The sequence below is a fragment of the Nasonia vitripennis genome, chromosome 1 (genome assembly GCF_009193385.2).
Source record: "Nasonia vitripennis strain AsymCx chromosome 1, Nvit_psr_1.1, whole genome shotgun sequence".
In the NCBI taxonomy this organism is placed as follows: domain Eukaryota; kingdom Metazoa; phylum Arthropoda; class Insecta; order Hymenoptera; family Pteromalidae; genus Nasonia; species Nasonia vitripennis.
In genome coordinates this window covers 35,877,392-35,905,324 of record NC_045757.1, presented here as the reverse complement: position 1 = coordinate 35,905,324, position 27,933 = coordinate 35,877,392, and the positions used below count along the sequence as shown (strand labels likewise).

At 47.3% G+C, this 27,933-nt stretch overlaps 1 protein-coding gene across 7 annotated transcripts in view; it reads right to left on the bottom strand.

Annotated features, from left to right (window-relative positions):
* Nucleotides 1-27,933, bottom strand: part of LOC100123783 (synaptotagmin 7) — a 129,043-nt gene that overhangs the window by 59,782 nt on the left and 41,328 nt on the right. For 4 of the 7 annotated variants that reach the window (XM_016980989.3, XM_016980991.3, XM_031921144.2 and 1 more), the window contains exon 1: nucleotides 11,684-16,121. The exons of the other annotated variants lie outside the window; for them this stretch is intronic. In XM_016980989.3, coding sequence (XP_016836478.1) covers nucleotides 11,684-11,778 — 95 coding nt within the window. In that variant the 5' untranslated portion in view covers nucleotides 11,779-16,121. Of the gene's footprint in view, nucleotides 1-11,683; nucleotides 16,122-27,933 lie in introns of those variants that run through there. 7 annotated transcript variants of the gene reach the window in all.

Genomic DNA, 27,933 nt, shown 5'->3' with positions numbered 1-27,933 from the left:
AATGAAAGCGTATGGCCACTCTGAGACTGCTACATAATGCATCCCTGCTCTCTTCTACTTCGATATCCTCCTTGACTATTTTCTACCAAGAAGATCATTTATAAACTAAAATTAATTTTTTTAAAATACCGCTTTTGATTCATTTCGTTAAACGGTAGTCTCTAGCTAGCGGAGATAGATGGCGCACATGTACTATTCCATCTCCCTCATCTAAATCTACGCGCCCACTGCATATATAGCGGCACGTCACCTGTGCCAAAACCTCCTTGTTGGGCCGACTAATCGAACCGCTTATGCTATAAAACTGCCAGCTATATTCCTATTCCTTTGTTTGATATGATTTATAAACTATTATTCTTATGAAATAAATAAATAAATGAATAAATATATAGATTAGCTATACCGCAAACTCATGCCACTTCGTTAATCGTTACACACCACTATAATTTCCGGGCGACCGCAACACCACCGAAAAAGCCAACGCCACGCCTTGCCCCTAACAAAGCCCGATAAACGCTCGACACCGAGCGGCACCAGCGACAAAAACCATCATCCCAGCAAAACCGGGACACACACTAGGTGAACAAGCCGTCGAAAGCCTCTACTCCCGCACGGCACACTCGAGCACTCCTCAATCGCGCGCGACACCGCGCGACTCTAAATCATCGCGCGAGTGGCAATAAATATCGAGTTTTCGCACGGCTGCGAGTTTTAATAAGCGCGAGCTTTATAACTCTCGCATTGTGCCAGCACTGGGAGGCTTTTACGCGGCCCTTTTGTGCGTCCGAACAAATGGTTAATCGGGAAATCGATGGGCTTGCTGCTGCGCTTCGATTTTGCACACGGCCTACTGCTACGCACTTCCCTACACTGTAATCGTCGACGCGGCGATTTTCGAAAATTGCGCGCTGTGGTTTCTGCGATTTGGCGGTTGTCTTTTTTGTGTCCCGTCGATCGGAGAAGTCATCCGCGATGCTGCTACTGCGCAGTGTGTTTTGATACAGACAAGGGCGTCGTCGGAGTTCTCATTAATATCGAGTGTATTATACTTCGCGCACAATGCCATCCGATCCTTTGTTCATTACTCGTGTAACGGCAATCGAATTCGTCTTAATTATATCGAACGCATTGTGATGCGATCCTCGATTTATACGAGGCAATTAACGGCAGCGTCACGCTGATCCTGCGGAAATTCACGCACACAGTCACGGTGTAACTCGCGGGTAATAAAAACACGATTGTTATAGTTTCGCGGGATGAATTTATCGCTTTCAGCGATTTTTGAGACCTCAGAGCTTTACGCCGGTACTCTGAAATTTATGCGCGTTCCGTTTCTCCGCGAGCACTAGAGTGTATTAGAGGAAATTTTCAATCAGGCCTAATAGCGCCTGTGCTATTTAACTCTGTATATGGCTGCTTTGTGTGCCGCGGCTTTTAAAAAGATAATAAACTTTACGACCACGCATTCAGCTGGCATCCGACGCTACGCTGTACGCGAATACCTTTTGTTTCTACGTTCCCCCGTAAAATAGTTTAGATATTTTGTAATTAAAATTGTCGGCCTTATATTATACGTCCACCGAATTTAATCTCGCGTTGATTAAAATTTTCGAATTCATCAACTTCTTAATTTGTTTAAACCCTGCGCCTAATCAGCGCTAATTGAAAGATTGTTTATTCAACAAAGCCAGCGCGCACATAAACTCCAATTCCGCCACTAAAATCCATCCTTTGTGCGTTCGAAACGCGCATTCCTCTGTTTATATACGCGCGGTGCGCATTTTTGACCATCAGAATTAATTAAAGCGCCGGCAAGCACGCGAGGGAGCGCGCTTTCCATTTCCCCGAGTGAATTGAAAAATTTGTTTTTCCACCACTCGCTCCCACACTTCCGCGTAATCGTTGTATATTTCATTCAGCAAAAATTTAACAACTCACGCATGAAACAAAAATTTCTATCGAGCGAATTGTTTCCCGTTATTTTCCAATCTCTCAGCACACATAGTGTCGTATATCCAATTAAGAATCGTCCAAGCATAATATCTCCCCTATAAACTCGCGTGTATACTCATACTTCTCCTATCTTTCTTGTTTCGCGCCAATTATTACGTAATGAAAACCAAACAATGCTTCTGCGCAGGATTGCCGCTGCAAATATAGGGGGGGGGGGGCGGAAATCAAAACGTAAAACTGTGCCGTCAATTTTACAGCGAACTTGCCCAGGAATATCGATTTTCAAAGCTTCTGCTGCTGCTACGGCCGTCAAATAAACGCGCGATGCAAACATCCGGCTTACGAATTACTCCTGGGGATTTTTTTTCGACCGAAATACAAATGCGAAAAAATTCGAGGAGCGAAGCGGGCGTGGTTGTCGAATCGCCGCAATATGACTTTGTACGCAGTGTCTCTGTATGTGCGGCTGCGACGTATTGCGCGCCGTTCGTCACTTGCGCCAGACGTTTCGCCTCGTGTACGTGTGGGTGTGTGTATAGTGCGCGCGGAATACGAGAGGTATTTTCTGCGTGTCGCAACGGTTTTTATCGTCGGAAAATGCTTTTCGGGATAGCGCGGTGGTAATGGAAGGAAGTTAAACGCGACTTGCCAGCTTTTATTGCGGCTTTTATTTTCGAAATCGCCGATCAAGAGTGTCTCGAAGTGAGTAATAAAACCTTTTAAAAATCCAAAACTACCAACTCTAAAGCAATCATTAACGCTTTTCGCCATAAATTAGGAAACACTACACGCAGACGTTAATCTCGCAAGCCGCACTACAACCCGCATTATCTCCGGGCCATTAATCAGGCCGGCAACCGCTCGCGTCCATCTTAAATATTCAATCATACGGCTCTGCGCTGTATAGCGGCTAACGCGTAGAGTAGACGCGTCGAGTCGTACATACAGAGCGAGAGAGCTGTATTCGCCCGCGACACGTTAAAGTTACACGCGACGCGCAAAGTGCATTAAATCCAACTGGCTTTCCGCGACGCTCGATGTAATTCCTGCGCCATTAAAGTCACGACGTAACCCCCGCGCGCCCCCGTAATCCTATGTATATTCCTGCGACCGAATGAGGGCCCGTAAATTTGCCTGCGCCCGAAATTCGAGGCTTGTATACCGCATGCGAGCTGCTACTGGCTATGGGATTTCGAGAGTTTAGGCATAGCTTCTCCTTGAAAAATCATTGTTGGATTATCGACAGCGGAATATTCAAAAATCCTCGACTGCAGCGAAAATAGAGACGGTAGCGGTTCTGAAACTTTGAAGCTGCGCCCCGCGCACGGAAATGGAGCCCTTCCCTCTATGCGTCGGTACTTTGACGAAAATATATATCCATTAATCTACGGGGAGGAGAGCGAAAAAAATCAATCTATCGATCCCCCGCGTAGAAAGAAAGCTTGAGTAATGTAGACGTACACGAGCTCTTTATTTGTTTCGACAACGCGTGGGCGACCGCGGAGACAGGACGTAAATCCAATACACTTTTTGTCTTCGTCGCGTAAATCTAATCAAAGTATAATCATAGCGTCTCTCGAAAATCCCATCTTGACCGCGTCTGCAACAACAGCAGCACTACTATACCAGTAGTAGTAGTGGTAACAGCAGAGGCCTCGACATTAACGCCTCGGATCGTCGCGTCCGTTGCATTGTCAATAATCGTCGCCGGCTGCAGCAGAAGCTTATAAATTAATCCGCGCTCGCGCTCTAAAATTACCCGACGGCGGAATGATTCGCCGGCCGCGCGCGTATCGATCTCTCTCGTCGGCTGTGGCGCGCGAGCGAGTTGTCGTATCTGTGTCTCGCGCGCTCGCGACACGGCCGGCTACCGAATGCTCATAACGTCGACATCGATTATACCCCAGCCCGCGAAGCCTCGACGACGAGGTTGTCAAGCGTTTAAGGCAGTCCCTGCGCGCGTTGGATCTACGCCACAGCCTACTCCAGACTCGATGGAGCGGGCAATGATGCGCCCCGGTGCTGTTTTCTTTTTGTTCTGCGGTTTTAGTGAAGACGCTCGGATTTTGTGATCTGGGAAATAATGTCTAATAATGCGCTATTTCTGGATTATGGATCTCGCCGTCGGAGATTTATTTTTGAACTCGAGGCATCGAAGCATGGACGCATCGGGTATTTAAATTTAAAATTTGCGCTTAAATAATCCAGCCCGTCGTTCTACGCGGCGGTGAAAATTCTGTTCTCGTTTCTTCCGCAAAACGATCGATTTTCTTCGTGAATTTTTCAAAGCCAAAGTCGCGAATCAATTAGCGCGCGATATGGGGTAAACAATCGAGTATAGAAACAAGAGTTGTTAAAAAACTTCTCAGACAATAAATTTCCGCGTAACTCTACTCAGCAAGAAAAATAAAGCTGAATAATTGATGCGGCAATAAATAGTTGATGTCGCTGCTCGGCGATATGAAGAAAAGCCAGCGATTAGTTCCGCGGCACGAATGCTCGCACGAAAAGAAAGGAGGGAAAAAAGAAGAAAAGCGCGCGCTTCCCGATAGTCATTGTTTTGACTAGAATCGACCCAAGGACTGCCTTAAAGCCTCTCTCCTTCGATATTCTCGTATACACAGCGCCCCCCTTCGTAAGGCCAGTTTCTGCCGCGGCGCTAGAACGCATTCCGCGCAAACATGATAACGTGAACTATGTGTGTACAGGGTAAAAGAGAAAGTGTACAGTATACGGCCGCTGTGCCCGCTGTACACAGGGGCTAAGGCTCTCCTTCATCGATTGTGAATTATTATACGAATATACGTGTGTTGTATAGCACGTCCGTGAAGGAGAGTCGGAAAATTTATGTCGTAAAGTAAATTTGCTTTGTGATCGTTGGCCGACGCTACTCTACATATCAGCCGTTAATGGCTTTTCGTCGTTTGTTTTTCTCCGTGTTTGTATACATTTATTTCCTTCTTTCTCCTCGGGTGTACTATATATGTATATGCGTATTCCGTGCGGTATCACGTTTAACGTATAGGCACCGAGGAATAACGGCCGTCGACGGCACCTTGAATAAACTCATTATTTAAATAGAGACTCATCATCTGCGCTACGATGTAAATTTAGATTCGTGGCGTCGTTAAAGCGTCTCAATGTTTGCGTCAGGAATCGCAAATTCGTTCGCCTTATATAGGCTGCGGTTATTTTCACGGTCTCAAAGCTTCGGGGATATTTTCTGGCGCATGTACGCGTTACTATTATGCATAAGCTGGTCTTTTTGAAAATCTGACGTAAATCTATCGACGCCTGCGTAGGCGTATCTTTAGTGCGTTACGTCGAATATCGTTTGTTATGCGTACAAATACTCACTTTTTGAATAGACAGTTAATTCGTGACACACGATGAATATGATATTATGTTCTCTAAGAATTATTTGTATAAATCCTTTGCATTAACGGGAAGTTTCGAATTTCGCAAATGTCAGTAAGATTTATGAATAAGAGCGAAGTTTCGTACAATCCTGAGATACACGAAAAGTTCATTTTATTGAAATGAAATTACATTGAGGCGAGACGTATATTTCAAATTTTATAGCGCACAGCTGGAATATTTCTTTTCATTTCGAATTTTGCGACGGATTTATTTCATAACGTCTACCCCAACTAATTAAATAAACTCTCTTTTCATCTGTAAAAGGAATCAAAAGGAATATCAAGTATTGGAATCTTCGAAGAATCGAGGAAACTTTCTCAACTCACATGTGCCCCCGAAGAAAGCTTCGCGCAATACAGAAAGTTTTTATCGGATGCAAAGTTGCACTTAATTCAATGATCGGCAGAGAGAGGGAGAGAAGTTTCGAACCGAGACTCGCGCCGAGTGTAGAGGAATATAAGTACAGAACCACACCCCTCCCTAAATAAATCGAAGTAAAAAAGGATACGATAATCGATGAGTCCTCGCACACGTACGCTATACCCTCCGATGGCTTAATACGCGAATTTATAAAGTATGCAGCGAGCCAACTCGTTATCAAGTTTTTCTCCTTCTCTCCCTTGCCTTCGTTACGTAATTATCGATTCCGACACACCTACGCCCCCACCACCAGCGGATTGTTTATTGCCATCGGCGAGGCGGTTTTTTTTTACCTCGGGCTCTAGTGTTTTAACGAAGTGTTTTGCGCCGAGGAAAGTGTGATTAATTATCGCGGCAGTTTTAACGTTTTATTTTCATCTCGTCCGAGCTTGTTGCAGTTTTTTAGTCGAGCAGTCGCGAACATGAATGGCTTTCGGTTAATTGGAATGGAAGCTTTTTCGAACCACTGTTCTTTTTTATCCAAACGCGATGAAAGCAGTAGGCGTTCGAGGAGAAGTCAGTGAGACGTAACGAAAGGAGATAAAAATTGATAAATGATGACGACCGCGTTGTACGTGAGTGGCGCATTTTTCAGGAGAAACGCCGGAAAACCTTCCGAACCGCGCAATTTTCATAATTAATTTTCTCCGTTTTCTGCTCTTCACAGACAGTAGTACATCTGCTGTCGAAACAAAAGAAAGCGGAAAAACAAAGGCGCTGCGGAAGTTTCTTGAAAAAGAAGCGGGAGAGAGAGTTTTTTATCGAAAATCTCGAGGTGAAATGAACTTGCGCCGGGCGAAACTTTTAAATAAAGCGTCACTGCCGCGGCGTAAACAAACACGAGTGACGAAAGGTGTCAAACGTCCGCTCGGCTGCGGCTCGAAAATTTCTACCGGCGGCGGCTGGTGTTTTGAAGATTTTGCAGCCAGGGGCACTTAAATAAGGCATTCTCAGTCAGCGGCTGCCTAAAGTATGAAGGATTACTCGAGCTCTGGGAAGAAAACTTTTGTAGTTTGCGAGGCTCCCAAGAACCTTTTTTAAAAACCGTCGGCCGTGGCGTATTTTAATTTTGTAATTACATCGGAAGGGAGGCGAAGGGAAAAGTTGGTCGGAAAAGGAGCTCTCGGATTGACAAGAGGCGTCAAAGTTTTCGATTTATCGGTTTACACGCAGCGCTCGAAATAATGGACCTTAAGTATACGCTTCTGAAATTTCCAGGCTAATTCCCGACAGAATCGACAGAGCTTTATGGGATTAAAGTTTAATTCGCGCGAGCACTCGGCACTTGGCAGTTTTCAAAGCAGGAGAAACCGCTCTCGTGATAAAGACCCCGTGTGTTTGTGTGTGTATTCCCGTATATACAAGTTTGGATAAACGATACGCGTTGGATCAATTTAAAAAATAATCGCGCGTTATTCAGTTAATTTAAAAAGAACCGCATCCGATTGACTTTCTCTTATTTTCCGCTCCAGCGGATTATCCTTCAATGCTCGATGCACTTTTCCCTCCGCGATATTCCGCGCTTTATATATTGTTAAAATTACAGCACAGGGGGAGCTTTCGATTCGACCGCCGCGGGGAAATTCAATCGGCTCTAATTTCGTCCTCTAAAAATACCGCAGCCGCGGTCATAATCAGTGATCGCGCTCAAAGTGCAACGTCGTAGTATATAGCGCTGAACAAACACTCGTTACCCCCTTTAACGCACAATAGTCTCTATCCTACTTCAGCAGCGGCTGCAACGTTTTCTTTCTCCGGCCTCGCGCTCGCGCGCGTTTAAAGGGTTAAACAAAAATCCTCCTCTGCGGCACTTTCGCGCAATCATCAGTCGCGCCACCGGGGTACAAAGGCTTTTTCGTCGTCTCTCTCTCTCTCTCTCTCTCTCTCTCTCTCTCTCTCTCTCTCTCTCTCTCTCCCACGCCGCAGGAGCAAATTCAAAGCAAACAATCCGGCCGCGCGAGTCAGCTCGTCACAAGAGCGGGACGGAGATAGATAGGGATCTAAAAAGGCGGGAAACGCTGTTAAAGCTTTCGAGCGGTGATGTATACAGGCGAACGCGCAAAGCGAACGTAGATAGTTCGGGCCGAAAGTTTCTCTCTCTCTCTCTCCCTCTCTCTCTCTCTCTCGCTCTTTGGGCTACGATAGACTGTTAAATTTGGCGTTTCCCGGCTCTCTTTCTCTGTGTGATGCTGCCGAAACAATCTATTCAAAGTCCGAGAGAGGGACGGATCTGGATAAAAGCGCTGTGCGCCGGTTAACTGATACCGTATAAAGTGGATGGATTTTTGTATCCTCGCGGCTTTCAGGCCGGATGAGGTTTAAGTGCGTTGGACTTTACTTTCTTTTATCGTCGTCGCGGCGAGAGATCGGTTTTAGTTTTAACGGCTTAGTTCGCTTAAATAATACCGAGTCGGTCCGACCGATAACCGACCTCTACTACTGAGAACCGTTTACGGAGTCGCGCGGCGCAGTTGGCTCGAAGAGAATAATCGCCGGGATTTCGTTACGATCTCCCGCGCAGCTGCGACGTTATTTATGCAAAAACAGAGGCTGAGCCGCAGTTGTACCGCAGCCGCGCGGGAACAAAACTCGCGAAATTATAGGAGCGCTAGGCAACCGCGAAGCTAACAGCGCAAAAATCAACCGAGCTCAGCATCATCCGAGTGGAAGCTATGCCAAACCTCAGAACCACAACCTCCCAACTCAGCCTCGCGTATAAACCTATCCGCGCCAGCTGATACACACGCGCTCGCACACGCGAAGGGCCGACAAATGCCGAGACGCAATCAGCGCGCAAAGTTTCGCGTCGACAACAACCGCAGTCCTGTGCGATAAAGCTCTGCAGAGACTCGGTACGCGAGTGTGTATATGCGATTGCCGCAAATTGGACCGAACAATAAAAGTAATTAATCGATGCAGAAAGAGGGGGGTCGATTGCGGCGTTTACCTGCGGAGAGGGGGTGGGGGTAGAAGCTTCTATATATCGCTCGATAACGTCATAACGGAAACTCCATTTTCGGCCGGACGCTTTGCACGCTATATACACGCCGCTAGTGTGTACGAGAAAGTTAATAGCGAGACATTAGCGAGCGAGTGTGTGATCGGCGAGGAAAATTTAATTGCGTTAGTAGACTGTTGTTCGAGGAGCGCTCTGCAGCGCTTTGTTGCTGTTTCCGAGGAGTTCGATGTATTATATTTGCGTTGGAGGCGAGTGTATAGACGAGTGTCTTCGCGCTGTAGACATCCTTCTCGCTATGGCTTCTATACTCGTGTAATTATCGCGCGAATAAAATATTGAAGGGGAAAAGAATAATTGAACGCGTTTCAGCGCAAATAACGATAACTTTTATATCTCGCGCCACACAACAGCCGGGAAACATAAGTGAATTAGTGGACAGCAGTAGTAAAACCGGTTAATGCATCAAGTTCCAGCGCCCTGGAATTCAAATTACTAATAACTCACACGTGGACGACGACGCTTAACAGCTTCCGCCTGTGAGAACGTAAAAATGAGCGGGAAAATTCAATTTCAACCAGCATTACCCGCGCGCGAGAGAATAACGCGCGCGAGGTTTATGCGAAAAAGCATACGCCCCGATGAAAAAAACGACTGCGATGACGAAGCCGTGTTAAGGGCGAGTTAACAAACAATCCCATCGGAATTTCCATAACGCGCGGGTAAACATCAGCGATATTTTTTCTAATTGCGCTATACTCCCCCGGGGTATAAAACCAGCTATGTACTCCGACGCAGCGCTGGGTCAGCTGTTAATTCCGTCGCGTATAATAGAATTACGTCCTAATCTCGCGCCTTTATAAAAGAAAACTAAAAAATGAAAACGGGACACGGGAGAAAAAACGGACGTCGTGTGTGTGTGTGTGTATGATATTCGCAGCGGAGATCAGCCGGCCCTGAGGGGGATATCCATATTTTGAAAAGCGTCTATACGCCATAAAACGATCCTATCGCAGCTTGCTCAATGTCAAAAATATCAGCGAAACGGGGCTGAGAGCGCGAGCCGCCGGCCCCGCGTTATCTGATTTCAATTTCCCTGGGGAGAGAGAGCCGCTGTGTAACCTCCCCTCGAGCGTTTCTCCACGTAATTATTTTCAAGAGCTTCGCTTGTTGTTCTTTTTGTTTTTCTCTATACTTCTCGGTACGTAAGCGGCTTATGGATTCGAGCGAAGGGATTCTTCGATTTTTTTTTTAGGTTGAGAACGCGGTGTGACGATGGCGTATAATTATACGAAGAGGGGAGTTTGATAAGGCAATTCGCGAGATTAATGTGGCCGCCGAAATTCCCATGCGTGACACGCATAACCGCCCGGAGGGAAGAGAGCATGCACTGACCTCCTTTTGAGGAACGTCCCTACGTAATGCACGCTGGATTTTCGCTCTCGATTTTTCGAGTCAATTTGTTCTCCCGAGATCGTTTATCGCCGGTGATTGAAATTTTTTTGCCGGACTCTGTGTTTAACTTCAATCTCTGCGTTACATTTTACGTGATTCTGCATAACGCTATGTGCATTTTCGGGCTTCGAAGAATTAATTCCTCGCACGAGAATTTTGAATTCTCATGAAATTGTGATTTACACTCGCTGATTTCGTAAATATTTCCATTTGGTTAATGCAAAGGATTCTGCTGAACGTAAAAGGTAAATAAATTGAACATAATATTTGTACGCTGGATGATTTCCAAATTTTATTTATAAGCCGTAAAATACGTCGGAGTAAAAACATCTGCTCAGTTAGGGCTAATAGATCCGTTAATGAACGAAGCATTAGTTAAAAGCGGACGTAGTCCCCAGCAGTCGGAATTAAACTCCTGTAATTACGAGGGAAAATATACTTGAACTTAAAATATATATCGATGGAAGTAATTTCAGTCAGGGACGCACATTAGACGCTTTAACGTGACACAATCGCGCTTCCGATTGAAGCGGAGCTCGAATTTCGAGTCTCTCTCTCTACTCGCGAAAACTCGTAATTATCGCGAACGAGTATAAAAACTTCGTCATTCGTTATTACTCCTCTGAGATAGCGGAAAACTTTCCGTTGCGTCACACGATCGTCTCGTGAAAACTATTATAAACTTTCTTACATACCTACATACACGAGACCTTAATAATCGTACACGTCTGTGTGCGTGTAAGGATGTGTGAGTGTCAGTCCGTCTGCGCGTATTCCATACCCAGCTCGTAATCACAATAAAAATTATTGTACGTCGCAGCGTTACTATCGATTTTCCGCAATTAGGAAATAAACCGGTAATTTAAAAACTCCTCTATACTACACGCACGCCGGTAATTGGCCTACCCACGAACGGCAATAGAACAGTTCATTCTTTGTCCTAACTTTCTCCGCGGCTGTGCTATAAACACACAGCGTCGACCCCGCGTCGATTAGGGAATACGAGGAAGAATGTCGTGTTGGAGCAGCGAAAGAAGTCCTTTATATCTCGAAATCTCGAAGCCAAACAAAAACGTCCCCGACGTGCGCGCATAATTTTTCTCCTTTTAGCTATCTTCACTCCACGGCCTAATGTAGGTCGCGGAATTAAAAGCCCAACTACGTCGAATCTCGTATACGCACAAAGCGCGACAAGCTTATGCGCGAGAAAAACAACAACAGCGAGTTGTTTGCATAATCCCGCCGCGCCGTAAGTCTCCGTAATTATAAAACAGCCGCGAACTCTCCACGTGACCGCGAGATAACGCCCCGGACAATCCGTGTAATCCCCATTACTGCTCGCGATTTTTCTCCAACACGACTACGCTGCACATATGTCAGTGCTCGGGCGTCTCTGTGCAACGCGAAGTATAATTCCATTATTGCGGGGTATAATAATAATAAAGCTTGAAATAAACACAAAAGCGGATCGTTACTCACAGGCTCTGCGAGAGGAAGCGCGAGAGCGCGAGCTTGCTGATGCGATTGTTCTTGAGGCCATCGAGCATAGCACCAGCCGACGCGGCGACATCCATATTTGCTGCTTTGACCTCGCGCGGAAGATATCCCCTTCTTGCTTCTTCTTCTTCTTCTTCCTCTGCTCTGTCTGTGTGTGTGTGTGTGTACGTAGGATACTGTCCAGCGGGGTAGAGATAAGTGCACTAAGTTCCCGGCGTTGCCGTCGAGGCTATCGGGGCCGAACCCATAGTCTATCAATCAATCTATCAGTGACGCCGTCGCCGCTGCTGCTGTTGTCTCCCCCTTCCACCTAGATATATACGTGTGCTGATATACGAATCGGCGGTTAACGCTCTGCACTGCCTTCGACGCTCGTCGGGATCATCGCTGGGGGTAAAAACAACGGCGCGTATTATCTCTATGTACACACTCGGCTTCACAGGACCTTCAGCTTCTCTTCGTAGAAAGAATACAATACGCGCTTTTTGTCACACGCGACGCACTCCGTGACACTCCTCTCTGCTATAGCTTCTGTCTAGGGGAGAACAATGAGAACGAGCGCGCGCCGTCAACGAGAACAACAACACTGCGTGACGCGCGCGCGCGAAAAACTTGCGAGAAAAGTCCGCTCGAAAATTGAGGCTGCTTCTACTTCTTTGGCAAATGCTTACGTATCAAAGGTCTACCGAGTTTGTTTACTTTTTTCGTCTCGCCACTACTAACACTTGATCTGCGGAGCAGGTAATATATCAGTAATAACGATGTACAACTTTAAAACGTTAATGTATATATCTCGTATATATATGCGTGTGTATATATATATATATATATATCTATACTTTAGTTAGGTACTTTGAGCGTGCGTCGAGTTCGTCGAAATTCAGCTTGGAGCGTAAAACACGTAAAAAGCATCGGCTTTCCCTCGTTGTCGTCGGTTTTTCCTCGTTTCTCCCCGTTACTCTCCCTCCTCTTGTTCGTGGTCGTATAGTCGCGGTTCTCCGCGCTCGGCTGAAAACTCCCCGCTTCTACACTTTTTTTTTGCTCTAAGCAACTAAACGGCTCTAGCTTTTCTACCTATACGGGAGCGTGTGTGTACGTCTTAGTTTAAGTTTCTTCGTTAAGTGCTATCGATGCTGCTTCGCTTCACGCGTCTGTGTATGCGTGTGTTTCTTCTTATCTACGGTTATGATTTCCTCTTCTTCTTTGAGTGAAACACCTTTGTGTAGGCCTTTGGAAACTCTATGCTTTTTCGTTCGCTTACAACGTATACGAATGAATCAATTTTTGTTTGTTTATGTTTGTTTTTAAATGTAATATCCTTAAGTTACTTCTCGTGACTTACACAGTATATATATAGCGTTAGCAACGATAATAATAATAGGCGTGCAGTGTGTCGTGTACCTCAGCGAATCCCTGCAACGACCGACGAGTAAACGTGTATATATAGGTAACAACGGCGGGTACTCGCGTGTACAATATTTACAGCAGCAGCAACGACACACACACGCACACTGGTACACCTTGAATATCGATCGATTTGTCTCCAGCTGCTAAAAATTCTGCCTAGCGATATCGCTTTACTATAATAAAATAGAAACAACGAGTCGCTGCACGGGCGCGTAGCGCGTGCGGTGTGGTGCCTTTGAACTTGGCGGCGGCGGCGGCGGCGGCGGAGACAGGTAGACAGAGCGAGAGCGAGAGAGCGAGAGAGAAGAGACAGAGACAGAGATGAAGAGGCTCGGCCAGACGCGCTGTTAGTCGGCGGGCTACGAGGACAACAACAACAGCAGCGACGATGGGCCAGCCTTGGTCGCCCTCGTCCTCGAGCGTCGCTGCTGCTGCTTCTTCTTCTGCGCCCTCGCTGCTGGTTCCGGCATTTCCTCCTGGGCCTCCTGTCGTCCCTATCCTCCCGCTCGCTCCAAGTCTGCTCTACCGCGGCGATCTATCCTTCTCCTCCGTCTAGTCCTCCGAGCGAGGACGACGCATCGCCTGAACTGAACTGCCGCGATTATGTCACTCGGTGAACGGCTCGCACCAACGACTCGGTGTTGCGTGTAACGGAAAGTGCGTGTATGCAAGGAGCGGAGACGCGACGTGCGTGCGATTCGTTCGGCGCTCGGCGAGGCACTGGTGTGCGAGAGAAAGAGAAACCAGTAAGAGCGGAGGATCCAAGCAGCGGCGGTGGCGGAGAGAGCAAGAGAGAGAGAGCGTATGCGCAGCCCGACGATTCGCGATCGTTGCGCCTGCTACATCGATGACGAGCAGCCCTCCTTCTCCTCCACCCACAACGCGGGCTGTATACTCTCTCTCTCTCTCTCTCTCTCTCTCTCTCTCTCTCTCTCTCTCTCTCTCTCTCTCTCTCTCTCTCGGCGAGGCAGGGATCTCGCGGCGTGCGCCGCACAGTCGTCGTCCGACGATCAGTTCTTATGCACACTGCAGGATGACGTAGAGCTGCCGCGCTCGAGAGCGAGAATCGATAGAACGAGGCGGCTCTTGTACACACACACTCGCGCATACATGCCGCCACCGCCGGCTGAGCTTGCGCAAGACGAGTCCACTGCTACCGGGCTCTCTCTCTCTCTCTCTCTCTCTCTCTCTCTCTCTCTCTCTCTATCTCTCTTTCTCTAGCTCTTTGTTTTGGCGCGATGATGAGCGCCAGCACCTGCGCAGGTGCGGCGCCACCACGCTGCACAGGTCAAACGGCACTGCTGTGTGTGCCCCTCTGGAGAACGGGAGAGAGAGAAGGAAGGAAAGTTAGCGTGTGCAGTGGGCGGTCAAGCCCTCAGACTACAGCTGCGCCAGCCTGACCTAGTGCGCGCGCTCCGCAAGCTCCTTTCGACCTCTCCCCACCTGACTGTGTCCCCCCACCCCAGATACTCGTGACGCGGGAGACGGGGTGGGGGCGAGGGATCTAACGAGGAAACGATGGAGAGAGGGTACACGCTCTTTTTGACAGAACGAGAGCCGTGTGTGTGTGTGTGTGTGTGTGTGCGTGTGAGCTGCGGTGAAAGAATTTTCCTCCGAATATAGCTCTCACGTGCATAAATTTACACAAGTTTTAAGCGCCGGGAGACACTTTACCTCTAGCCGCGGCACATGCGTAAAAATAGTATACGCGCACCGTTCGAGTACGTTATACTTAGGACGTAAGAATATACAAGACACGTAACGCGCGTTGAATAATTGGCGCGGCTGGAAATTTTTCAACTCGCTGCCGCCTCTCGAGGAAGCTCTCTGCTTTTTGTTCTTCTTGCCGCGAGCGGCTTTAATTCGTTAAGTCGAATGTTTAATCAACTTTTATGCACCGCGCGGCTTTGACTTAATTTCACGGCTTATTTGACCGCAGCGCGTGCGCTCCAGAAGAATTAAAATCCTCATCCTTTTTTTTGGTAAATAGGAAAATGATGGGAGCAACTTTGCACCGAAAGAAGAAGAAGAAGAAAAAGAAGAGGAAGTTCCTCGGGAGAAAAAAGATTATTGATACCAATAACCCGCGCTGCGTAAGGGAGAGATAAAATCGAATTAATTTTGATTCACCCGCAGCACGTCGGTGACATCGCTCGGTCGGAAGTTTTTTCATACTGTATGCCATCATTAATTCCTGATAGTTCAAACTTTCACTCATTCCCTCCGTTCGTTCTTTGCTCTCGCAGCTCCAACGCAACTTCGACTTCCGAGAGTTTACGTTTGCAAGCTTGCAAGCTTGATTCGTATAATTTGAAACAGTTTATCAGCGAGAGGACGTTGTTCGGAGAGAGAAAAAGTTGGCAATTTTTTCGCGGAATTCGATTCCCCGAACTTTATCGCAAAAATCGTCGCAGGAATTTTCCGCGAAAGTTAACGCTCCTCGCAGAATTCGAAGTGCTTTCCCGCCGACGAAAGAGTTGCGCAAAGCTCGCTTGAAAAAAAAGGAACAAAGTTTCGCTCTCTCGGTACCAATGGACATTTCCTTCTTGGAGGAATAAAATATTTTCAAAGAAAAAGGGGCCCCGCTATGTATTTGTATGCAGGCGTATAGCTCTCTCGTAAAAAAGTAGGAAGTACGCGTAAACCACGGGCTATTTTTTCCTCCTCGGCTTTCGACTTCTTTTTTCCGCGTATAGCTCTCGGAAAAAAAAAGAAAGTACAAGGAACATAAATTACAACGAACCCCGAATAAAGGAGGGAAAAAAATGAATGTCTACATCTGGATTGCGAAAAGGCGGCTTTATCATGTTACACGAGTTTTTTTCCACGACTTTCCTTTCAGAAGACACGACTATATGCGATCGTCACAAAGCGCGCAAAATTATCGACGTAGGAATAAGCAACTGTGCGCGCGACTGACGTTGCTGAATGGCCCGGCTTTATTTCGCGTTTTCTAAACGATTTCCAACGACGGGCACGCCTCCGACGGTAAATTTCAAGTCCCAAGGTCCCCAGCAAAGCTCTTGAACGTCCGCGCGGCCCTTAGTCACGCGTATACACACGAATTTCTAAATCGCGGAAAAACCGCCACGCGGTTAAGCAAATCCTCCGGCTCGCGATATCCGTCTCTGTCTCGCTGCAGATCCATCGCTCGTTTGTCCCCCTCGATTTGTTTTCCGAAGTGTCCAGTTTTTCCTGGCCATCTGCTATATACACCCACTGAGCGCCCGTTTTTTGTCGCGCCGCGCGACGCTCGCTGAGAGGGAAAGAAAGCGTAATAAGGTGAGAATAGAGATATAGATTTATCGTGCGGGCCGTGCGACGCGAGAGAGGAGACTATTTTTCAAGCGTTTTCGGATGGGATGGCCTCGTTTTTGGGCTGCCACGTGTTTTTTCTTTTTCGCTCAACTCGATATACTCGAATGGACTGGCTCCAGTTTTATTCGTAAGCGATCGAACCACCCCTTGATCGCCGATGCATAATTTGGTATAATTCATTATCGAACCACCCATTTCAATCACGAGCTGGATTTTCGAGCAATTATTATTATTAAAAATACCGCACGGTTAATAATGAATCGCGAATTCAATCAGCCCCCGACTACGCATGTAAAATTCACGGCTTGAATTACACCGATGAAATTCTGGTAATCAAAAAATCGAACTCGCACCATATCGTACATTTAATTCGCAGAAAAGAAGCCTCAGGCCTGCAGTAGTAGGGTTTCAATCGCGTCCAGCGAGTGGCTCGATCGGGGAAAAAATTGAAAATTAAATATTCAGCCTCGGAGCAGCGCAAACACAAACACCGCGTCCTTTCGTCGAGTGTGAAAAAGGCAAGTAGCATCGACTCTTGGCTCGAGGCTCTCGATTCTCGGCTCGTCGAGTGCTCATCGGGCCGAATTCGCTTATTGCGGCCGGAGATAGCGCGAAACCTTGACTCGCTCGAGGTGAGAGAGACTACCGACGCGCGACAGCAGCTGCTGCTCGCTGACCACTGGCTTGAGCTTTAGATGAAGGGCTGGATTAGCCGATCTGGAGAGGCGGTGTGTGTAGCCGTTAGGATGACACGGTTCGCTGAGTATGTATATGGGATACAGTTGACAAACTTGGGAGATGTTTGTCTTATCGATCTTCAAAAACCGGTTTCATTCGGATGAATGTTTGTCCGATATCCTTATCCCATATAGAAAGAAGATTCGCTTTCGTTGCGCTATTTTTCACAGTTACCGAGTCGAGGGCCAGAATATGTCGGTAATGTTTTAGTTACGAACCTTACACGAGAAGAGAAGTCTCTCCGAGAGTCTTCTTGGGGAATATCTATATATTACGTATCCCACTTGTAATGAACATATGAGAAATGAAAAATCGATTTAGCTCGAGAGAGAGATACGCTGTTTTTTCAGCCGTAGAGACGAGAGTTAACGCTCGGGAAAGATGAAAAATGTCGGCAGTGGTGTAAAGTTCCTCGAGCGTGAAAAAATGATGATCCTGTGTTTCGCGTCGATTTCACCCCAGTGAATTTCCGTCGGCTTCGCATACGTTTCGTCGAGTACACGCGTCAACTCTCCCGAGAGATCGAGAGGCGTGTGTTTGCACATTCAAAGCGGGATAATTGTTAGCTCGCAAATAAAAAGGCGCATCAACAAAGCCGTCACGTGCCTCGTATACTCTTACAATAAACAAGTCGTCCGGGAGACGTGGACTGCATTAAGCGCTAAACGTTAAACGGGCGACAATTCACCATCTAGCCGAGAAGGAGAGAACTAATCCGGCCGCGTAGTAAAAGTTATGTCGAGTGAGAGACAGTATCAAGTTGTATGAGAATAAATTCGTTGTTTACATCCCGGGCTAAGTGTGTCGTATAACTGTAGACGCGAAACGATATGGCAGTTAACAAAGATGAGATTGTACTCTCTAGGCTGTGTGTGTGTACGTCACTTGCGAGTTTATATACGTGAAAATAAGCGGCTCTCGGCCAAGCACTCGAATATAAAAATGGAATTCTTGGCAGAGCACGTCGTTTCGATTTTAACAACGTGTGCTCACACTCTCCAATAGTTAGAAAACTTTTTCGAAAAATTTCACTCCCTCACACTCTACCTCATATCTCTCGCTTGTTCTCGCCCTCAACATCCAATTAAGCACCTCGATCCCCGCACCAAGAAGCCGATAACATTCAGTCCTACAACGGCTCATTACATCGATTCCCCCGCAAGCTCCGGAAGCTCATCGTGGCTGCAACGACATCAAGCTACTCGGAAATTGAAGCTCTACATACGGCATTACGGCGTACATTTGTGCAGCAGCAGCAGCAGAGTATTATTACAGGCCTCTATACAGCCCTATACCGCGACTAATTATCGTGAGCCTTATCTATGATGTTCCCAAGGAGACGACGAGCGGCTCCGCGAGATGTAGTTTTACTAAGAGTCTAATGCTGGAGGCGTATATGGGAGGGACGAGTGAGAGAAAGTTTTACGCGGGTATTGAGTCGCATTGTTCGCGGGTACGAACACCTGTCGCGTAGTTTTTCCGCCGATGCGGGCGACGAGGCTTTCTTTTGTGACGCTTATTGGATTATTAGAGTGGCGGTGACGAACGCGGAGAGAAACTTTCAGTGCAGTGCAATTAAAAAATTGATTCGAACGCGACTATTTTTAACGGCCTGATTATTACTATTATTCCATTTTTGACGTTTCCATCTCTCTCGCCTGAGAGACGCTTTTTAATTTATCGTTAAAAACTGCGCGATCAATCTCTCCTCGCGAAAGGAAAAAAAGCTCGTTTCTCAAGAGCGAGAAATATGAAGGATCTTAAGCTCGAAATAATTGTCCCGCGCGTACCTGTACAAAACTACACATCAGTCACACACCTCTCATTATAAATAAGCGCGAAATAAGGAGCCGAACTTTCAGTCCCCGATGAACTTCTGCACTGCTCTCTCCCTTTATACTCGAACGAAAATAACACGCGGTAGCGCATTGAGTGGAAAAAAGTCGTAATAACCCTCGCATTGTGACACCGAATTCCCGCCGCGACAATGTGACGCTGTTGGCAAACAATTTTTATGGTAATAAAAAAAACGCGACGAATCGCGGGCGATAAAAATGTGCAGCCGCAGCGGGAAAATCGTCGGATGCTCGATTTGCGCGAGTAATTTGGCGCCCGAGCGACTGGCAAATTGTTTGCCACGTCGGCTGAGCCATTATATTCGGCGGATTTCCGAGCCTCTGCTCGCGAGGCTCTTTCTTTCTTTTTTTGAAGCTCGTGTGCGCGGCGCGGGATTATTAGATGCAGATGCTTCGAGAGGCTCTTTTTTGGCGCCGTAGAATCGTTAGACTTTATTCACACGCTCGGCTGTTCGGTCATCGATCGGATATATTTTGAACTCGCGTATTATATGCAGAATTTATATTTGCAAGCGTTATTAGTTTGTTGGTTTCGGTGAATAATTATTCAGTAAGTTACTCTCGCGTTTGATTTATTCGGTGTATTCCACCCGCGCCTACTATTGAATAATAATAACGAGCCGAGCCCTCGCTGCGCAAGTTTCCCACGCGCGTATTATCAGTCCATTCGAATGATGAATTTTCGATCCTAAATATTGTACTAATTAAGTAATGCGCGATACTACAAAGCCCAATTAACGCGGCTAACGAGCTGCAGCAGCGGTGCAGTACATGCGCACAGCGAGTTCGTCTGTGAAAAAAGTTGAAAACTTTCCTCTTTTTGCCCGAAAAAAAAGTACGCGGCTCTTTTACCCGTACCTACCTTCTCCCCTTGTTATTTCGACGTGAAAATTTTTCATCCACTCTGTCTGCGAGCGTATTTTTCTGAAAAGCTCCTCCAAATATCCAAGTGTGTTGATCTGCATAATCTCTCTCGCGGATATTAATTAACTTCCTCGCAACAAAAAGTGACAAACTCCTTTAAAATTAAATTCGAAGAAAATTAAAGCTCGCGGAGCTTCGTGCAACATTAACTCTGAATAAATCCCGCGCACAAATCCGTCCCGCTGCAGAAACGGAATACATCCCTTCCACGGAAACGCCCAGCGCAACTTATCAAAGCCGACCTCAGCGCCATCCTAATTAAACGCGCAAAAAGAAATCCTCGCGCGGTGGCGGCCACTTTACATTTAAATCGACTCGCGCCGGCAAAAGCCAAGTCTGCCGCCGTGTATACGTATAAAAAAGAGCTCTGCGCGCGGCAATCCAGCCCTCTCGCTACTAACTATTTATTCGCCTCGGAATTATGCATTCCCCATTGAGCCGGCGCGCGGAGTTGAGGCTCTAAATTCTCGAAAGGGCCAACCCAATTCTCGCTGCAAAAAGAGGAGCAAAAGAGACAAAAAGAGGAGTAAGAACGATTAACGATTCCGGTGATCCAACGCGATGGAAGTCGTCGTTGAGGAAGCAAAACAAAGCGAGCGAGCTTTTGCATCCAGCACGTAAATCTCAGCTCTCTCCGCCCTTATTCCGCCGGACAATCGGCTTAAGGATCAGCTTTCTCGTATGAAGCCGATGGGGGTTTTCTTCTACATTCCGTGACGTTACCGACGATCCGTTCACAGGAGAAGAAAATATAGGAGAGAGAGAGAGAGAGAGCAGATCATGCAGTGTCCGGTCGGCGATAAGGTGGTGGAGGATGGTTTAGAGGATAGTGGCTTTTTGGTGAGGTCCAAGTTTCGCGATTAAGGTAATTGGTTTTCCCGAGGTTCAGCTTTGTTCAACAACGTTTTCACGATTGGTTCTGTACAGATAGCCGCATCCGCACAGTCAGCAGCTTCTCCATAATTCAGTGAATAATTGATAATATCGTAAGCCAAGCTTTAGCCAACTCTGTTGCATCGTCGTTTAAATTCGTTACGAGAATCTGGTATACGAAGCAGCCGTATCTCGTATTCAAACCCAACCCTCTCCGCGGCTACTGAAACATTCACTATCCTCCCCCAAAATAAACTTTATCGAGCCGAGCATCCGAAGCGATGCTGCGAGTCTGCCCCAAAAATGCACCGTAGCCGTCAAACATTAACCTCGTCATCTCCTAATGAGCGACGCGATCATCCTTCCTCGGTTCGAAAAAAAAGCAGCGAACCATCTCTTCCGATTCCATTAACGGTCGAGAAAAAGTAGCGACGATCGATCCTCCGCCGGACAAAGCATCGAGAGAGAGAGAGAGAGAGAGAGCCGCCCTCGCGACTGTCCGTCGAATCGATCCTCGCATTTGCGCGCTCCAGTTGAAGATTGAGACAAAAAGTCACACTCCACCCTCTATCGACATTGGCGCGCGCCAAATCGAGACGAAGCGATGAAAGTTTGAGAGGACACACCTCCTTTCTCTCCCACTCGCTCTCTCGTGCAAAAAAGCGAGAGAAACTTCGTTTCGTTCTACGTGTGTACGTACGTACGTTTTTCTCTCGTGAAAGGGGCTCTCTCTCTCTCTCTCTCTCTCTCTCTCTCTCTCTCTCTCTCTCTCTCTCTCTCTCTCTCTGGTTTTATTTGCATCGGAGGTTGAAAACACATTCCACGAGAATCCTTTCATAGGTGTAAAATTTAACGCGAGCTGGATTTTCACTCGTTTATTTTATTTCGCGCGCATTTTTTCAGCTGGGGTATACCGCCCCGGGTGACAGGTGGAAATGATTTCGCGCGACTTTCCTCGGAGTGTGTGAATGTGTACGTAGGTGTGGAATTAATTATTTTTTCTCGCGCACAGGCAGGCGTTAAAATATTGATAAAAGGCCTTTTACGAACCGCACCTACACAGGACATTTAATGATCATCGTAAAATCGATCTGAAGTAAACATTTTATGGATATTGTTCGCTCGTATAATTTCAGCGTTATTCGCACACAAAAGCTTTCGCAGCTCGCTTTACAATGAAATCTGATTACATCCCGATGCTCCTCGTTTTACCTATGCGCGAACGCGTCCGTCTCATCTTCTCCCCAGAGATTTCCATTCTACTGCAACGACGATCCCATTCCGCGGTCAGCTCGACTAGCAGCAGCAGTTGCTTTTCGAGGACGTCGCGCGGCTGCGGCCACTCGGCCCTTGAGTGGCCGGCATTCCGCGGTAGGCCCTATACGAAGGCTGTTATTGGATAACTGCAAAGCAGCTGCGGCGGCTACTGTTGTTTTGTCTATGGCTGTGTATACCGGACGGCTGGTCGTTCGGCGCAGTTACGCCAAGTTATCGGCTCTATCGAAGGCCTGGGAATGCAGGCTCTCGTTTGATATCTGACTTTATGCTCGCGAAATCTTGGGCTTTCAAGGGACTTTGCGGTGACTGTGCGCGGGCCATTAAAGCTGAGAAGGATTGAGCGCTGATAGATTGCAGAGTCGAAATCGAGGATTCGAAATCGGGAGAATTGAAAACGCTGTTAACGGGGGTCGTAAAGTTGATTCTAAATTTGAATTTCCCGGCGGGATAATACCGACCGAGAAACGGGTAACAAGCGATTATCAACTGTTCTGAATTAGTATTGACTCGTGTAAAAAATTAAAATTAAAAAATGCACAAAATTGCACGAACACGACTGTTTAGAATAAATCAAGGCTACTTGGGTCGTTTGACCATATACACACAGACAACGAACGGATATTAATGTATCGGTAGCATACAGCTCTGGTTCGTTTGTAATTTGATGCACGAAACAGGCATGAATAATCAGGCGTCGTATTATACACACACACACACACACACACACACACATACACGTGCGCAGCTATACATGTGTACAAGTAGATAACGGGCAAAAATTCGCGTCGTACACTGATAGCACTCTCTTCTCTCCGTGTTATGCAAACGCAAGGCAATTGCATCGGAAGTGCTGTATCAACAGCGGTATACTCCTGCGCTATCGCTGCTGAAATTATTCCCGAGCGTCGACGCTCTTTTCGCCTCTCTCTGTCTCTCTCTCTCTCTCTCTCTCTCTCTCTCTCTCTCTCTCTCTCTCTCTCTCTCTCAAAGCGACGATTAATTGCTTCAGTGTATTTTTAACACACAAAAGCGTTCTAAGCTTTCGAGAGCCGTACCTTTGTAGGTTTTTAGAATATCCCCTGCTTAGTGGAAATGTAGATCTCGGGATTCGATTAAATCGAGTTTTGTGTGGGACGCGCGTTTCCCGGAACGAAATTTCCCAGATCGACGTGTGTAAAAGGGACGCAATAATCGAGAGTACCGAGAGCGTCAAAGTAAAACCTTTGCTACAATTTAACGCCGCATGTTTCCGCGAATTTTTGACACCGACCCTCGACCAGTTTTCCCTCTCCCTCCTTCTTCACAGTTATCTCTCTAAAACAGAGAAACTGACCCAGAATCCAGCATTGTTCTCGCAACTGGAATCCGTTTATTAATTCCCCCTACTACGTCCTTCTTCCGACCAACAGCTCCCCACATCCAAATTTCGTGCCGCTGCTCCCGGAATTGCCAGATTAACCCAAAGACTTTTGGCACAAAGGCCGCTCGATTTAATTTCGCTCGGCGCACTACGTGACGGAAATGCGCGATCGCCTTTTTTTCTTTTTTTTTTGCAAGCTAGTAGGTGTGATAACACGTATAGTTTTGAGTTATTGTAGTGAACGCGGAAATACGTGTGCGCGATCGAATATCGCCCCAGGAGTCGAGGTGTCCAGAGTTCGACAGGCCGAGGTGTGCAGGTATACATATAGCGGCTAATCGTAGATTTGGGAGATAAGGATGATGCCTCGGGCGGCAGTAGGGAAATTGATCCGACGCCGGGATTGCCCTGGAGACACGACAGGAGGTTATGCGCGTGCGGATAACGAAAGTTGATATGTGTGGCGAGGACGAGGGATTTCTGAAAAATCAATGTCGCGGCTGACTGCACCTCGATGTCGCTACTGCGTAAATTCACCTCTTTTTTTTTTTTTAATTGTCGAAGGCGTGAAATATGAAAACGATCTCGCTCAGTCCAACTTAGCGTCCATTTGTTAGAGGCGAGAATCCATATTTCAGACTTTGAAGCGGTCCGGCCTTCGGACATTATCTGCTTATAGTCAATTTTTATGAGATCGATAAGATGATAGAAATTTAGGGCCGAGAGGATCTCGACCGTTACTTATTCGGAACTCCGATATTCCCCGCGTCGTCGTCCTCGGCGGCAGAATTAAAGACGATAACCCTCTTGAATTTTGCAGCGGTTCAATCACGAGCGAAGGCAAAAAAATCACGCCCCGGAGAAGCGCGAGAGTTTCAAAAAAAAATTGCGAGCGGCGAGAGTAAGTGAATAACTCGCAGCTCTCGAAAAGTAGTTCCGAACAGATTTAGCCGGCGGAAGCGAACTTTTTCCTGCATAAAACGCTTCCACATACACGCGGCCGTACACAGATTAGGTCGTAAAATTCGAATGGTCGATGGATTTTTCGGAACGAGGTCGGTGTGCGGCTTCGAAGCAGCTTAGCCAACTTTCGATTGAAGACGCGGCGGCACACACATCCCGTAAGGGTTCGTCAGATTACAATTTAAAATTGTCGTCTTCTTTTCATTCCAAGAGGGAATACAGCCGAGAGTAAATTATTCACCCACGCACATGGACGAATAAATTTGCAGAGATCACGACGGCGGCACAGAGAGACAAACATCAGCCGCGGAGGGCAATCATACACTAAATTTACGAGCCGTTCCGCATCGCAGCTGGTCGTTCTAGCGACGCGTGGGCGTTCCAGCTTTATTTCCGGAGCAGAGAACTGCAGCAATTTTACATTCCCATATCCCGGCGACGCGCGGGATGATAGCGGAGCCAAAACCAGGAGAGCATCCGCGCGATAAAAAGAGAGCTGGAAGAAGACATCGCGAGAGAAAGGGCAAGCCGGAGGCTTTCTCATTTCTCGCTGATGGCCAGAGCAATCACGCGCAAGTACCTGCGCAGGAAGGGAGACGACATCTGTGTGTGTGTACCGTGGGAATAATGACCGAGGAAGATATCGGGAGAGAGAGACGGAGTTTGTTTGTATGTTTATTTCCCTGCTTTTGTCTGGCTTTCTTTTTCTTCCTCTGTTGCTTTTATTCGCCGGAGACTCTGATGAAGCTTTCTCCTCTCGGCGTGTTGATCAAATAAATCGCGATGAAGATGGAATATTTTGCATTCTGAGAGAGCTGGCCGTTTCGCTTTTACAGCGATGGCTTTCTCAGGAAGATTTCTTCACACAACTCTCGTTCTTTTCCTTAATCAAGCTCGCGCGCGTTGAATTGTCGCGGAGAGGTCCGGCTCTTTATTCGGCACCTCTTGAGACGTCGAAGTTTTTTCACTCAACGCTCGCGAAAACTACTCCGCCAAGGCCAGAGCCGAATACTTAATTAAGCAAGTTCGAGCGCCGTAATCCGTATCATCTCGCGCTCATGCGGGAAGCTCGGTAAAATCAAAAAATTTTCAAAAAGAAGAAGTTCTCCGAAATGTAGGACAGAGAAAGAGGCGAATGAAGACGTTTAACCGAAAAGACAGCCGAGATAGAGCTCTCCTCCCCAGCAGCAGGAAACGACCCACGTCTCCCCGCAGCGAGGCGCCGCAATACAGCCACGCATTAACAATATAATCCGAGCAGTCACACGCGCCCTAATCAAGCGTCTCTCCTTCCCTGACCTTCATATTCAGTCGCGACGCCGAGAGAAGCTCTTCCTCTCTCCTCTCTCTCGCTCACCCCCTCGTTGTTATTATATTTCCCCTTTTCTTCCGTCGCACATATACCCCCCTCGCACACTTTCTCTTTCGAGAGCGCGTTTCACTTTCTCGGGACGCTCGTTCTCTTTTTTTTCGGCGATGCCGGCAACTCTCTCTCTCTCTCTCTCTCCCTCTCTTCCGCTCTCTTCGAGTCGATGAGTTTGTGGGTCAAGGGAGACGCGCGCGGATCCTCGATCGGGGCTGCAGCGCTAGCGCCGGAAAGTAAGAGGGGGTAGGTTGACATTGGAATCCGAGGGTGAGTATGCTGCTTGATTTCGGCGGTGCGGAGCTGCGCTGGCGGCTCTTGAAATTTATTAATGGGCTTGCCGTCTGTGCGCGCGCGAAGCAAACTGCTTTATGCCGCGCACTGGTGCTCGGTTTTTGAACGATCGCCGAGGTTCTTTCGGGTTGAATAAGCGAAGATGGAACGGGTTATTGCAAGGTTGAGGATTTTCGGCGGATTTTCTAGGCCAGTGGAATCCGATGATGCGCGCGTCAGTAGCCGATATCGGATTTCCGATTATTGCCGATTTCCCTGACGCGTCGCGATCGATGATTCGATTTTTACGACGATGCTCCTTGTAGAACTACTCTCTTTCTTTGAGGAAAGGAACAATATCGATCCACTCGAAAATTAAAGGCGCCTTTGTTGAGGAGGTGGATCGTTTGCGCGACGACACTGTGCTGTGCAAACGACAGTCAATCAGGAAAGTCGTCGAAATTTTTATATTTACGCTGGATTGCTTGGCCTCCGTGTTTGTCGAGGCTTGAAAGGATCCGTATTATGGCGGAGTTCCCAGATGACCGACTCTCTCTCTCTCTCTCTCTCTCTCTCTCTCTCTCTCTCTCTCTCTCTCTCTCTCTCTGTTTGTGATTGTATCACGTGGTGCAGGCTATTCCAGAAAATTGCGGCTCTTTGCTACAGGTCTCTACGCCGACGCATGTAATAAATCCAATAGAGAGACGCGCTATATTTTCCGCCGTAAACAAAACGAAAACAAGCGCAATTTTAATACACACGCGGCAAAAGCAAAGGCCGAGCTCTCGGAACACGCCGCGCGTTCTCGAAATTAAAGGAGAAACAATTCGTCGAAAATATTTCTCTCTCAGAATTTGTAATCAAAAATCCTGCAGCGTCGCTCTCGAGCGAAAAACAGAGGAAAGTCTCGATTCGAAGCTGCCTCTCGCCTCTGTGTGAAAAACACGTTAGAGAGAGACGTATCGCCTCCTCTCGTACGAAGGAACGAAGGAGAGGAAAATTATGTAAATTTTAATGGAGAGACGCCCGCAATTCAGACACAATACCGTTAATTCATAAATTATCCCCCTACCGTTTTTTTTTGCTCTCGGTTAAATGGCTGCGAAAATAAGCAATCTTTCTCTCGGCGAATACGAGGAAAGGAGTGAGGCAAGACGACGCCGCTCTCGAACCAATCTCGCTCCGAACGACGTATACAGCGAGAGAAAGAGAAAGAGAAAAAGAAAAAGGCAGGAATAACAAGAGGGAAAACGTCACACGCGCTCGGCCGAGCACGTGCTTTGCATTTTCTGCCACGGCGGCTCGTTACGCGAGTGCTCTTTTGTGCTTTTTCCGCGCGCAAGCTATCTAATTCACTGTGTCCGTGATTTTCCGGGGAAAATTCGAAAAAGGATCCGACTATCTCATCTCAGCTCCAGCTCGAAAATTTTACACCTGTCGTTCGGACAAATCCCCGACCCGCCCGTATCCTCCTTTCTCGAGCGTACTGCTATCTCTCCTCCTCTATTCTCCCTTATCTCTCTCTCCTCTCCTCCTCTTACATCCGTATCTCGGTTTTTCAACGGTCTATATCTCCGCGGCTTTTTCCACACACACACACACGGGCATTGTGCTGCGCCGCGAGCTAGTTTCCGCGTAGCGGAAGTCCCTCGGCTAATAAGCCATAAGGCTGCCGGAGAGACGACGGATTCTGTAAGTACAGTCCTGAGTTTATTCTCAGGTTTGAATTCCGTTGGAGAATGGTTTTTATCGGCTTTTCGCTGCAGTGAAAGGGATGTTTTATTAGCCTCTGCATTTGCCACACTAGTGCCGAAATTCAATTCCGCGTTGACAAAAAACAGCAGGGTAGCCGACAATGCCGAGCGGATTATCGTCCTCT